The 13,940-nt window shown below is 40.8% G+C and overlaps 2 protein-coding genes across 7 annotated transcripts in view; one reads left to right on the top strand and one right to left on the bottom strand.

Moving 5' to 3' along the window:
• Nucleotides 1–168: 168 nt before the first annotated feature.
• On the bottom strand, nt 169–13,271 carry INTS12 (integrator complex subunit 12). 3 transcript variants are annotated; one of them, XM_083571526.1, is made up of 7 exons: nt 13,146–13,271; nt 10,679–10,836; nt 9,505–9,657; nt 8,161–8,351; nt 4,684–4,843; nt 2,967–3,119; nt 169–984 (listed from the first exon to the last, which is right to left on the bottom strand). In XM_083571526.1, the coding sequence occupies exons 2-7, from the start codon at nt 10,826–10,828 to the stop codon at nt 406–408; spliced, it is 1,386 nt and encodes a 461-aa protein (XP_083427652.1). In that variant the 5' UTR covers nt 10,829–10,836; nt 13,146–13,271; the 3' UTR covers nt 169–405. The 3 variants fall into 3 exon arrangements, with proteins under 3 accessions (XP_083427652.1, XP_083427654.1, XP_083427653.1); XM_083571528.1 differs by having other exon boundaries at nt 8,161–8,348; XM_083571527.1 differs by lacking the exon at nt 13,146–13,271 and adding an exon at nt 12,070–13,110 and having other exon boundaries at nt 10,679–11,846.
• Nucleotides 13,272–13,327: 56 nt separating this feature from the next.
• The window catches only part of GSTCD (glutathione S-transferase C-terminal domain containing), a 59,085-nt gene continuing 58,472 nt past the window's right edge, over nt 13,328–13,940 (top strand). For 2 of the 4 annotated variants that reach the window (XM_083571316.1, XM_083571318.1), the window contains exon 1: nt 13,328–13,467. The gene's annotated coding sequence lies outside the window, so the exon portion shown is untranslated. The remainder of the gene's footprint in view (nt 13,468–13,940) is intronic. The other 2 variants (XM_083571317.1, XM_083571319.1) reach the window with 1 other exon arrangement.

The following is a 13,940-nucleotide window of genomic DNA, read 5'->3' as shown; positions in this document are numbered from 1 at the left end:
TCAGTACATAACTGCCCATGCAATTTGAGACGTTCACAAAAATGGAAGGCTTGTTGTTGCATGGTGAAAATCACCAAAAATGTGTGTAAAGCTGGCATTAAGACACCTCCTCCCCTCCTATATGAACTCCTCTTTGAGGAATTATAGAGAAAAGTGCTAAGTCACATGTATTTCAAACAATATTTTTATTGAAATATTTTAAAGAAATAGTTCATACCCTTAGGCTTCGGGTCTAAAGCAGGTTCAGAATATGGCATTACCTGAAAATCCAATTCTGCTTCGACTTGAAAGCACAACTGCCGCCACCAAATAAAGACATCTGATTATAGCTTTTATTATAGGACTTTATTACTCTCTTGTTCAACTGATCCCAGAGACTTGTCTGCACTTCATCAGATACTTCTATTATTTCTTTAGCTTCTTTTGAGCAGCTTTCTTCTTTACCATCTGTAACCTTTTCATAGCGTTGAGCTGTGATTCTTGAGAAGTAGGACCCTTCAGAGAAGGGGACTGATTGCCAGATTCTGCACTTGCTTTGCTGGTGCTACTCCCACTGCTGCCTGCTGTTCCACCACTTCCGTTCCCACCAGCAGCCTGGCTGATACTTGGAGCTGAACTGCTTGGACTGGGGAGCCCTATTTTGCTTACATTGTCACTGCTAACTGAACGACAAAGACCTGTTTTTCCCAACGTGAGAGGGGGCAGGGGCTTAAACGGAACAGGGGTTGTGCCACTGTTAGGCGTTGCTATTTTTGAGCCTAGCCCTGCTTTGGCTGTCGCCAACCCTGACAAACCCACAGGTTTTTGATTATTTGAGGCAGTAGCTGGCTTGCTGCTAGTACTCTGGGTTGTGGATCCCAACTTGGCTGTTGATGGACCTGCGGAGGACGTTTTTGCTGCAAAAGCTGCCCATCCTGTAAGGCCACTGGTTGACGAGGAGGAAACATTGGCACTGTTGGAGTTACCAGAAATAGCTGCTGAAGTCTAAAATAAAGACCAATACAAACTCCACATTAGTTAAAGCTGATCCCCGCAGAACACAGACCAGCATGAATAATAATATTTTTCACATTCTTGGTATTAGAAATAAATCAACAGGAAGTAGTGCAATATATAATATTTTTTTAAAAAAATTGTCCAGTAGCACCTTAGAGACCAACTACAGTGGTACCTCAGGTTACATACGCTTCAGGTTACATACGCTTCAGGTTACAGACTCCGCTAACCCAGAAATAGTGCTTCAGGTTAAGAACTTTGCTTCAGGATGAGAACAGAAATTGTGCTCCGGTGGCACGGTGGCAGCAGGAGGCCCCATTAGCTAAAGTGGTGCTTCAGGTTAAGAACAGTTTCAGGTTAAGTACAGACCTCTGGAACGAATTAAGTACTTAACCCGAGGTACCACTGTTAGTTTGTTCTTGGTATAAGCTTTCGTGTTCATGAACACTTCTTCAGATACACTGAAACAGATGAATCTAGGAAGCAATGTATTAGTGTATAGTGATAAAAAAAAAACCGGAGGGCACAAAGTGGCAGGTATATCTTAATTCTCCAGGTTAAGACAAGACCAACATTGTTACCTACGAATTAAATAAGCACAATGATCCTTCACTCCGATGTAAAAATGACAAAACAATCTGCAGCACCTAAAACTTCAGCACTTGGGAATTAAAAAGATAAACAGCAGAATCCATGGTTATTCTTCTATTACCTGAAATTGCTGTTATCAGGACAAAAAATGTGAATTCCCAGATATAGACTTCATCTGTTTTGCATGTTTTGAAAAAGGGAATTGCTTCCATTTAGCCTTAATAGACAGTAAAGTTGGCTGCCTGCAATGCCTTGCAAATATTTGCCCAGGCTTTTGACAAGTTGTTTAGAAGACAATCACCAGGAAAAACCTACTAAAGAACTCATCTACACTTCAGCTCAACATAGATCACACTTGCACAAACTTTGGGCACAATTGGCTAGGAATTCTGCTGCACAGTTTCCCATGGAAATGAATGGATGCTGTATAAGAACATGGCAATGTTGAACTTCTTGATCTTTGTTTCTAAAGATCATTTCTTAAAACTCCCAACACATTGATTCGGAAATGGGTCAATAATTACACGTGTTATTAGAGAACTCTTTGAAAATTAAATCTTTCCCCCCCTGCCTCCAGGTCTGAATTGATTTGTAATGTTGACTATGATACACTACAATATTAGATTGGCTTAAAAAGTCCTCTTTTCCATTTGTTCAAAAATCCTACATACTAATTTCAGCTTAAACAAAACAGGGATTCTGTAAGGTTTCAGTTACTGGTGGGCAAGCCCAGTGATGCCCTTAAGCTTTGGAAAAAATGAAGCTGTGCAGCCTTGGAGCTTGTCAGCTTAAGCCTTGGAAAGCTTCCTAATCCAGAAAGCCAATAGCAGAAGCCAAGGCTTTTATTACAGTCTCTGCGAGCTATCCCCCTGGCTTGTTTTCACCACTTCTTCAGCTGATAGTGAGATAAGACTAGTTTTAGTTTTAATTATTATTTCAACTGTTCAAAATTGAATTTTAATTATTTTATTATATATCAGTCTGAAGTGGAAAAGTGATTTATAAATTCCAGTATAAATCAATTAGGCCCTTCCAACCTATCTGCATTCCCCACAAGTGGGATGAAAAGAACAGCCAAAATTATTCTTTCATCTTATCTAAGCCTAGGAAGAAATGCAGATTACCCCTTCAGTCTACCAAATCAAACACAAAATGATTCTTATAAATTAGAAAGGATGAATTCAGTATTTTATTGAGGGCTGCTATCCAAATGGAAGAGATATTTTATCACCCATTCAGAATTATGGAAAACTAGTAGTGTAAAATAAAAGTGCTTCAGTTTTGGATTCTAATGAGGTTTGTGTGATATTGGGGGGGGGGAGACCTGTGCTAAACACAATAAAATAACTTATTTTTTCCACAAAACAAATGTACTGTACCTTGACTTCTGTCCTCTTAAAAGCTAGGAAAGTTGACGTTGTCTCCATCTTTAGTTTAATTTCTGGTTTCTTTATCAGCGGGTCTTTCACAGCTGGAGCCACTGAAACTACAGCAGGGGCTGGCTTCTGAGAAGGCTTCTGCGTTTTCTGAGCCTGTATAAATTACACATGTTATCATTCTTTATATGGAATTAAAAACAAAATGAAATGCCTTAGCAATGTCAATGGAAATATTCGTCACTGGACATGAGAAAGCATGAGGGACAGTTGGAACAAAAATGAGTGTGGAATTTTAAGCTGCATGGAAATAAAAGGTTTGAGAATGGGCACATAAATCAAGAACTCAAATTTGGGAAAAGAGCAGCAAGAATGGCAAGGAAAACGGAAAAAGTACAAGTGGGTAAGGTGGAAGCATTTAGTCAAAGGAAACAGAACTGGAAAACTAGTATGGGGTGGATTCTAATAATAGGTCTGGTTTTGCTCTTTTGGCATCAATCACAAAAGTCAAACAAGTCATAAGAAAGACAGGGTTATATGAATTTATTCCTAATTGCAGAATAGCAAATGCAATGAGCAGTGCAATTCCCATTCAAATGTCAACACCCCATCCCAACATATTAAAGGATGAGGTCCTTCAAATAGTACATTTGTTGGCTGGTGCAATCTAGGAAGAAATAAGTCAACATTTAAATTTTTTAACATTTCAAAGGTTGCTTGTTTTTTAAACAGACTAGTTAATATTGCTGTTTTATCAGTCAATGGCCCAGTTCAGATTATAGTTTCCTGGTTTGTCAACCTAATGCTAAGCTGCTTCAGATGTAACTGGCAACTCTGTCCTAATGCAAGCCAGGATCTTTGCACTAAAGTTAGTATGTGATGGAAGGGAGAAAATGGGCAAGGGAATGAGTTCTTAGCTCCAAAGCTCATTCATGGCTTCATAAACAGCAATTAATGAAGCCTCAAACAATTGCCGAAGTGGACATAAGCATCTAAGTTAAGTATTATATGATTTCAAAAGTAAGATACAGGAGTTTATCTGTAATTTGAGTGATTCTTTCATGGTTGTTGTTTTTTTTAAATTAAAGTTACGAGAAGCGCATTTTTTTCCTAACACTGAAATGTTCCTTCTATTAACCAACTTTTAAAATTGCAGGAATTGTATATTCTTCACATATCTTCAATTAACATGCAAAATGGTATGTCCCCAGAGAGAAGCAATGAAACAGAAGCCTTTCATCTTCTATGAAAGATAAAGATTCTACGGGAGCTAAAGATGGTTAATGTAGCCCAATATTTGTTACTTTCTCTTACTTAAAAGATAATTTGCAGAGAGCAATCCATTCAGGACATAAGTGCACAGAGTAGGGGGTTATTGATTCATTTAGCTGATTCCTTCTTCCCGTGCTCCAATGACCTTGCCTGACTTTTACATTTTTTGTAATCCAAATACCTACCTTTGGCATGGGAAATATTAAGATATAAAAATCAATACAGCAGCAGCTAAAAATACACCAGCAGACTTCAAAAAGCATATATAACTATTTATTAAGGCATTTCTTACTTGACAATAAATCAATATAGGGGGAAAATGTATTCCATCAACCCTCCTCCCTTCTAATTCCCCTTTTTATATTTAGTCAAGAAATTCCTTACTTAAAGAACCCAATTAGTGGCTCAGTGCATGCTATCAATTATTCTAAGGGGGGAAACTTCTTACCATTTTTTTCATTTGTCTGGTACATCGGGCACAATACCACACTAGGCGAGGATCATTCACTTCTTTGTCTGTCACTTGAGGTTTATGGCAATCTTGATGGTAGAGATTATGACATTCCTGGCACTCTACTAATGGATTTCCTGAAGTAACCGTCATTTGTCTGCAAAGCACAAAATGCACGGCCCAAGAGTCATAGAACTGTAGAGTTGGAAGGGACCCTGAGGTTCATCTAGTCCATGGGTAGCCAAACTAAGGCCTGGGGGCTGGATCCGGCCCAATCGCCTTCTCAATCCGGCCCGCGGACAGTCCAGGAGTCTGCGTGTTTTTACATGAGTAGATTGTGTCCTTTTATTTAAAATGCATCTCTGGGTTATTTGAGGGGCATAGGAATTCATTCATTTTTTCCCTTCAAAATATAGTCCGCCCCCCCCAAGGTCTGAGGGACAGTGGATCGGCCCCCTGCTAAAAAAGTTTGCTCCCTTACTCAAAACATTTTGCTTGCTCTGTGTGCCTAGATACACTAATAATGAATTGCTGCCCACAAAGCCACTAGGAAGAAAATGATTCTCTTTACTTTTCACCTTCCCCAAAAAATCAAGTGTAAAAAGCTGTATAGTATGAAAAGCACTAGATATACTTGGTTTATTACCAATGGGTACCTCTCTCATTTAAGATGGTTTCATACAAATTGCCCATAAAATACTAGGATAGATTGAGTCTTCCATAAAAGTCCTCAGGATGTCTGCAAATTTCATCCAATTCTGCCAAAAAATAAGGAAGTTACAAAGGGTTCCTTAAAAAAAATTTTTTTTGAAGATACCCTTCACAAAAATCTCCAGATCTATGTGGCAGACTTTATCCACTCTAGATGTGATATTATGCTACCAAATCATTTATATAAAAATATAGCTATTTTGATTTCCTCATAATAAAAAAAGGAGGGGAGAGAAATATTTTCTTTCCCCAAAGCAGGTTTGGCCTTGAGCCCAGAGTCATATCAAGCAGTCATTGAAGTATCTGGACCAAGGTCAGCTGTTTTCAGAGCGGCAAAGTAGGGTCAAAACTGAACTACTACTATCATGACTAATTCTTATTTTACTACTCTTGTATTCAGTGCCGACTCCTACTATCTGAGTTATGTAAATCTAACTGGGAAGAAAACTGTCCAAACCGTCACCACAAGTTATACAGTTTGAAGACTGGATCCAGTCCATTTAGATAATGGAAGACATTAGAGCAAGGAGAGCCCAGTTACAACAAAAAACTGATTTAGTTGTGGAAGAAGAGCCAAATCTTAGAATAATGACAGATTAAAAAAGGAGACCTCCAAGAAGAAACAGTGAGGGACAACGATGCGAGCAAGACTGTGCAACAGACTCCATCTTGCACAACAGTACTTCCCCTTCCTCTTCCTCCCCTTGTTGCCTCCTGCATGCCCCCAAATCTGCTCATGGGTCCCCCCCAACCCGCTGGAGCAGATTTTGGGGACATACAGGGACCTACAATGTGACAAAGAGGAAAAGAAGTCCCTGTCTGTCAGTGGAAGTCTGCCCGCTGCTAGATGTCACCCAGGAAGTTCACACAGGATGTAAAGGGGGAAAGAAGGCATACAGAATTGAAAGGCATTATCCTAATGTATTGTTATGCAAAATGAGATAATTCTAGCAGCAGCTTTGATCAGAGTAGTCAAGGTGCTATGTTTTTAACAGTTAAAACATTACTACTATGTCAGGGGAGGGGGTTCTTCTCTTGGAAAAATATATAAATGACAATTTGGAGACTATACGTTAAGGGAAATATGGCTTGGAGTCAGCCAAACACAATTTCCCAAACCGTTACTACTTTTAGATGACAAATCAGGTTACTTCTAAGCTGCTCTGGCACATATCCCCATGGTACATGTACATAGGTAACCATGGAAACTCTATTTGCAGGTGGATGTGGTAAGAGAAATACGCTATTTCTTTATTTAACAGGAAAATGAAGACAGAAGATAATATTCAGATGGCTTCAGAAACAGTTTTTTTTTTTAAAGGTGGGCTAATTTGAAAACAAATAAGAAAAATCTTGTGCCAATTCGGGAGTATGTGCCGTGTGATTCTAAGCAGGCTGAGCTTACTTCCTAGGAAATGTGCTAAGGATTTACAGCCTTGACTGCTAAATAGAGCAGCTACAGTTTCTTAAAAAAACAAAAAAAACCTGGATCACAAAATTTTAAGATCTTCCAACTATATGACACATGCCTTAATATTTTAAATCTACAAAATAATAACTGTGGCGAGATTTTAAAAATTCCACGCCAAATGAAACATAAAAACTTTGTGTGACAAAAATTGTCAAAACCAAATTTCATTTGAAGCTGGTTTGAAATGGAAACAGTTGAAAGTGTTTGATGCCTTAAATAAAATACAGTATCATTAATATATATGGTATGATACAGAAGAGTTCTTGAAAAGGTATATAGGTTTCTCCCTAATAAATCCTCTACTTTGACAGGATTGAAGTGTCACTTGCAAATCACACAGAACATTTTGCTTTTGAATATTTAGTTACACTTGGAAACCAGACAGTGGCTTAACAATATTTGTTAAGCGGAACAGCTATTTAAGGTCTCCCTACAGAGTACCATGGTTTTTATACTTATACTTATTCTACTACTGACAGTTTCATGCCTCTGGTTAGTATATATGCATACATAAAGTTAAATTCAACAATTGTCTAAGCCCAGGTTGCCACCCCCCCAGTTGTATTTACTCAAGAGAAGTAACCTAGAATTCAATGAGATTACTTAGGGTGAACTTGAAGTGAGCAATTTGAAGACTGAACACAGCCCTATTCCTTTGCTTGGTGAAGTCAAAAGTCTTTAATATCTGAAAGATACCCGAGAACTGAGATTTTAAGATTTTCAAATTGCAGAGATATGCAGTGCATTACACAAAGGCATCTTCTGCAAACCCAAAGCAACTATGATATTAGTAGCTGCAGTAGGGGACAGATTTTGACCCAAATATTTCTTTTTTTCCATTAACTTAATAAATCTGCAATATACTGCTGTGCAATGTGAACCTGTTTCTCATACCACATTAAAACAGCAGCAGGAACATTCAGTTAGAACGGAATACCCATATGCTTAAAAACAAAACCTATGCATGCCCACAAAATACCCTCACCAAGCACAAACACAACAACAACAAAGTGAATTAAGACTATATTCTTATACCTGCTTACCTGGGAGTAAATCTTTTTTTACTCAGTGATATTTACCTAAAAGTGAGCATGCACAAGCTTGGGCTGCTAGTCTTTTACAGACGTAATTTATTGTTTAAATTTTAGGTCTTTGATCTCATGAACCATGGGAAAATCCTATTAGAAATTACAGCTTGGCTTATAAAGAAAAGTGACTATTTAGAATTGACAACAAAATGGTCAATTACACCCTATAAATCTGCTGCAATTGCCAAATTTTCCCATACTCACCGGCAAACAACACAAGCCAAACCCATCTCCATGGCAAAATCATCAGCACTAGTTTCTTCAAAACTTGAAAGGTCTGCCATGGCCAAATCCTTGCTAGTCTGTACTGTGATTGGGGATGAACGAGTCTCTGGCTTTTCTAGTCTTGGTTTCTTTGGCATGTCAACTCCTTCACTGCTTTCCAGCTTTATCTGCTGAATGATATATACACACAGTGATGGTGAAAACATGAAAGCTTCGAGCAAGTAAATAAGAAATCAGTTTATAATTGAAAGAAAGCTTGTTCATTGCATAACACAAAATTTACAGAATGCGTTACATTAATTAACATAACCTTTCCCCCCATATCTCCAAATTATGTAGAATGTGAGGTGCTCTGAAAATTACAGAAGTCCAGTAATACTGATAAACATATTTATCGCCACTATGAAAGGAACCAAAGTGTACTGGCACATTGAAATCAAAGTAGTTTACTGCTGTTGCTTAAAGCATTTGGAAAAAGTGCCTCAGGCTTTTTCTTCCAGCAGATTCATAGTTTAGTATTACTCTGATCTTACTCCTTTACCAAGAATATGAAGCAGAATGGATCGTCTGAAGATCAGGTGTATTATTCATAACTTAATCTTCTGGATTAAATGCCTTACCAAGTTTGTAGATCCCTTAAAATGAAATGAATTCTTACTTATGAATACTAAAGTGATTTTCCTGATTTATTAAGAGCACTTCATTCCTACAAGGACCCTCTATACCTGTTTGTCACCCTGGTATGCATGGCACACCAGTATTCTTACCTCATATTATAAATGGGGCAAGTTTGTTGTGGCTGAGAGGTAGTGGTTAATCTAAGGCTACCCAAGCAACTTCATGGCTGAACTAAGATGCTCCCAGGCCCATCATTCTTGCTCTTAATTTCCATGCTAGCACCAGCTAGATTTAATTACAGCCTTGCATTAAATAGAAGCCCTGCTGTCATGCAGTCAAAAACAGTGGTGGGTAAAGTGAGATTGCAAGCGAGGCAAAATAAACAAAGCCCAAGCAAAATTAACATGCTTGCTTGTCAGCCTGCAGCACTGGAAAGCTGCTAAGGAATTTGTAGACAAGGAAAAGGGCACCCTTTGAAAGCTAAACAATCTGCATAGAAGAGAAAGCACACAGCTCCTACTCTTGAAAGAAGTGAGCAATTAACTATGGAGAGGACACAGCTAGCAAAGCAGAACACATTCATACACAAGGATTAATACCACCCCCAAAGCAAGAAATAATAAAGAGTCAGTTTTTGCAAATACAAATATGTAACCCTTAAAATTCCTATCCAAATAATGCTTTACATGTAGCAGTAGAACTTACTTTATCAGCAGACCTCTTCTCTGCTTCTTTTTTCACCTTTTCAGCCGCAATGGGCTTGCCATTATTGCTACCTGAAGGAAGGTTTGAGGAAGCCTTAGGCTCTTGCTTAACAGAAACTGGTTTTGTAATAGATACTTTGGGCTGATCTACCTCCTGTATAAAGCATAACAATAATGTTGTATTAATGGTAATATTAGATATAGTTGCTATGCTGAGATCAAAACAATTTTGTTTTCACTTTGAGAGGTGACAAATGTTACCCCGACCCCAAATACCATTTCCCCCTGCCAGCACAGCCAGTTGTCAAGGAGGATGGGAACTGCCATACATAATATCTAGGGGGCACAATGTTGGCTACCCCTGCCCTAAAGTGCCAAACAAAGGGGATGAAATAGAGTTTCTTTAATACAGATAGTATAGGCATTTTAAAAGCAGCAGGGGTTTTCCGGTTCAGTCACTTACATGCCAATCCTACACAAAATTATTTAAGTAGAAGATGGCAGCAGCCTGTGTATGCTAAGGATCTGGGCCATTTTGACAGTAATGTCAGCACTTCTACTATGCAAGCCAGAACTTCTCTCTCCTCTGCTATCAGGTTTTATTTTTACATCCGAAGTCAACAATGAAATCAGCTACCAGGTCAATCTATCACTCGTGGTACTACAAAGGCTAAGCAGAACTTACCCACTAGCCAACCCTTTACTAGCGAAGGAACAATGCTGATGGCTGCAGCAACACATCAGAACCATTAAAATGGCCTTCTGGAGCCCAGATGAAAGAAATCTGGTAGGTCTGTTATAACAGCAGTTCTTGTTCCTGTGCTTTAAAGAACCTGAAACATGACTCACAGCACCACCACCACTCCTTACTTAGCAGCCTTCTTGAGACACATTCTGCTCACGGGCTACAAATTTCATTGATTTCTAATATTCAGAATAAGTCCCAAGCAGTCTTAACAAGAAATAAGCCCGCTGAACCCAGTGGGGCTCACCTCTCATATACATGTACTGGATCAGAATGCAAATGTAAGGACAAATGAAAGTAGATACTGATTATTTTTGAAGTTCTTTTCAATTCTTACTGGCTTCCTCAAGTAATAGGAAAGAGCCTCCCATTTCAGAAGTTATATATAGCACAAATATATCTAACACATTTCATTCATTCACTCCAGTACCTTCTGTGATGGGCGATAGTCAATCCCCCTAGACAAAGATTCGTCCAGTAGTGCTTTTAGCTTTTCAGCTGAATCCTTGCTCTTTGAATGCAGAAAGCCCAGAGCTTTCAGGAATATGGGGTCTAGCTCCAAGTTCAGAGTAGCAGCCATGGCAGTATCTTTAAATGAAAATAAATAATTAAAGAGCAGAACTTTAAACAAATATATGCCCCCCTCCAAAAGTACAAGTTTCTTAAGAGGAAATCTGTCACCTTATTCTTAGCAAAAATAAAACAGTTTCTGGAAATAATACTGTGCATTTAGAATATAGGTTGCAAGACTTATGAATCTGGCACAGTCTCGGTAACTAACTCAAGTTACTCAAGAAAGTTACAGTCTGTATTTATTTTATTTAAAACAATGTATTTACTGCTTGATTGTAAATAAAACCTCTAACCAATTTACAGAAAATAAAACAAGATTACAGTGAAGGCGCCTGTCTGGTGTTTATAAGTGAGCAGTTTCAAAGTGTAGATGCCACCGCACTAAGTGTGCAGCTAGGATTATTTAGCATCTCTAACAGTGCAAGTTCCATAGACTAAAGTCATATCTGGGGCAAGGTTATTTCTCAAGCCCCACACTGCTCTGGTCTCAAGCTATCCTACCGTATTTTTCCGTGTACAACACGCCCCCGTATATAAGATGACACCTATTTTTGGGGACTCCAAATAAAGAAAATGGGGGGAGATTGCCCAGAGTTGTTGAGCTATTTTGGGGGGGGGGATTGCCACGAGTTGTTGAGCTTTTTTGGGGAGGGGGGAATTGCCGAAAATCGCACCCCGCCTGACTGACACTGCCAATCGCACGCATTGCCAAAGCCACCAATCACCCGCCCAATCGCCACTGGCAATCTCCTGCTCGCAGCTGCAACCAATCGCCCGTCCCCCCCCCCGCACTATCTGTGTATAAGACAACCTCCAATTTTTAACGTTAGTTTATAATTTTAAAAAGTGTCTTATACACGGAAAACTACGGTATATACCAACGTTTAACACCCTGACCTTGGTCCAGGAACTCCAAGTAATGCCAAAAAAAGCAATAATGACATCCTCTTGGTCGGCTTCGAAAGTTTTTAGACAAATTCTACCAGCAGCTACCAAGCATAAGGTTACCTCCAGAATGAGAGGCACTAGACATAGGCAAACTCGGCCTTCCAGATGTTTTGGGACTACAACTCCCATCATGACCACATATCCTTTTAGCTAGGGATGATGGGAGTTGTAGTCCCAAAACATCTGGAAGGCCGAGTTTGCCTATACATGCATTATGCCTCTGAATGCCAGTTCCCAGAGAGCACACAGGGAGAGGGAGTGCTGTTGCACCCAGGTGCAGCTTGTGGGCTTTCCAATGGCAATGGGTTGGTCACTGTAAGAACAGGATGCTGGACTAGATGGGCCTTTTGGTTTGACCCAACAAGACTCTTTTTGGTGTTGTGTTCTTATGTGTTTGCAACCCATCAACATCAGGCGCATGTGTGCGCCTACCTATCAAGGTGGCTGGGAGAAAACGGCCAGATGGGCAGGGGTATAAATAATAAAATTATGATGATGATTACACGTTTAACTTGTACAAAGCTCTTCACACTATGCATTGATTCATGTTGTGTGTGTTTTTAAAGTAATTTTTATTAGGTTTTGCCAGTGCTTTTTTTCTGGAGGGACACGGGTACACATGCCCCTAAACATTTTATGAATCTTTGTACTTTGGTCCATTTACTGTATTTATCTTTCCTGATTTCAACTCTAAAATGGTGATTTTCTTGAGTCAAAAGGTGAGCCCCCTAACCTTTTTTTTAAAAAAGAAAAAAGCACTGGGTTTTGCAATGTTATAATACAAGCCTATCTTAATAGCACAATCCGACAAAAAACAAATAACCAAACCAGAACTGGGGTGGAAAGCAGGAGCTGATGATTGAAATACTGTAATAGGCAGGAGGGGGAAGTGTATTTGCTTCTTTGTTGTTATGTATTGTGTTTTTCTGCTGCAAAGCGCCCTGTGCTCTTCGGATAAAGGGCGGTATATAAATTTAACCTTAACATTTTTTCCAACACACGATATAAAGAGCTGTAATGTCGCCTGAAAACGAAACAAGGCGGACCCAAATTCCGGGCAAGGAACGCCTCGATTCATTCTCTATACGAGCATCAACATCCGGGTTACAAACCACCGCTTGTTTCGTTTCCTAAAATTTTATACACCGCTTGATTGTGAGGGGGGCGGGGAGGGGGAAGCCACAACACCTGAAAGCGGTTTAGCGGCCATAACATTAACGGGAGAGACGGGGATTTAATAAACTGTCAGATTAGGGGAGCGAGGTGTTTGAATGCCGCGGGGAAGAAGCGCTTTAACGGGAGAGGCGGGACTAGGTCCCTCTGCCGCTCCTCAGACAGATCAAGGCGCTTCTCGCCAGCGCCCCTGCTCTTTTTACCTCAGCTGCGTCTCCGCCCGGGAAACCCCGTAGATAAAACTCGCCCCTTCTTCCCCCGCCGAGCGCTCGTAGGGCCCGGGAGAACCACGCAGACGACGCCCCCGTCGGGCCGGCGCAACCTCCTCCTCTTCCCCGACCTCCACCTCGCGAAGCTCCCGGCTTTTCTCCCCGGAGGTGCCGCCGGCCCTGCCGCGCTTGCTCCTTCGCGGAGGCAGGCACCGGAAGCGGCGGGCGGCAGCCATGACGGAAGGCAGGAAAAGGCGGAGCTTGCGACTTCAAGCCGGGAGGCGGCTGCCTGCTAATAAGGGAGCAGCTCCTGAGGGTAAGCGCCTAGCGGAGGGTCCCCGGGGGAGCGGGGCGACGGAGGAGGGCCGAAGAGGGAGATGGGCGCCACCCCTTGGCTGAAATTCATGGGGGGCGATAGTGCTCTGGGCAATCCAGCCTCCTGAGCGCGTGCAGAGTGCATCACCGTTTCCCCCTCGGATCAGACCCAGCCAGGGCCGGTTCTGATTAGCTCAGGCATAGGCAAACTCGGCCCTCCAGATGTTTTGGGACTACAACTCCCATCATCCCTGACCACTGGTCCTGTTAGCTAGGGATGATGGGAGTTGTAGTTCCAAAACATCTGGGGGGGCCGAGTTTGCCTATGCCTTGACTAGGTTTTGTTTCAAGGGGGGGGGGTAGGTGGAGGGTTGTGATCTAGTCCTCCCTCCCCACCCGATTCTCAGAAATCTGTAGCTGCTTAGTGCCAGCGACCCATTGCTGCCTCTACAGTCTCCTCTTGCTGCTGGAGGT

This window comes from Podarcis filfolensis, assembly GCF_964270895.1.
Source record: "Podarcis filfolensis genome assembly, chromosome: 9".
Lineage (NCBI taxonomy): Eukaryota > Metazoa > Chordata > Lepidosauria > Squamata > Lacertidae > Podarcis > Podarcis filfolensis.
Note: the sequence above shows the minus strand (reverse complement) of the source record. Positions and strands in the feature narration are given on the sequence as shown.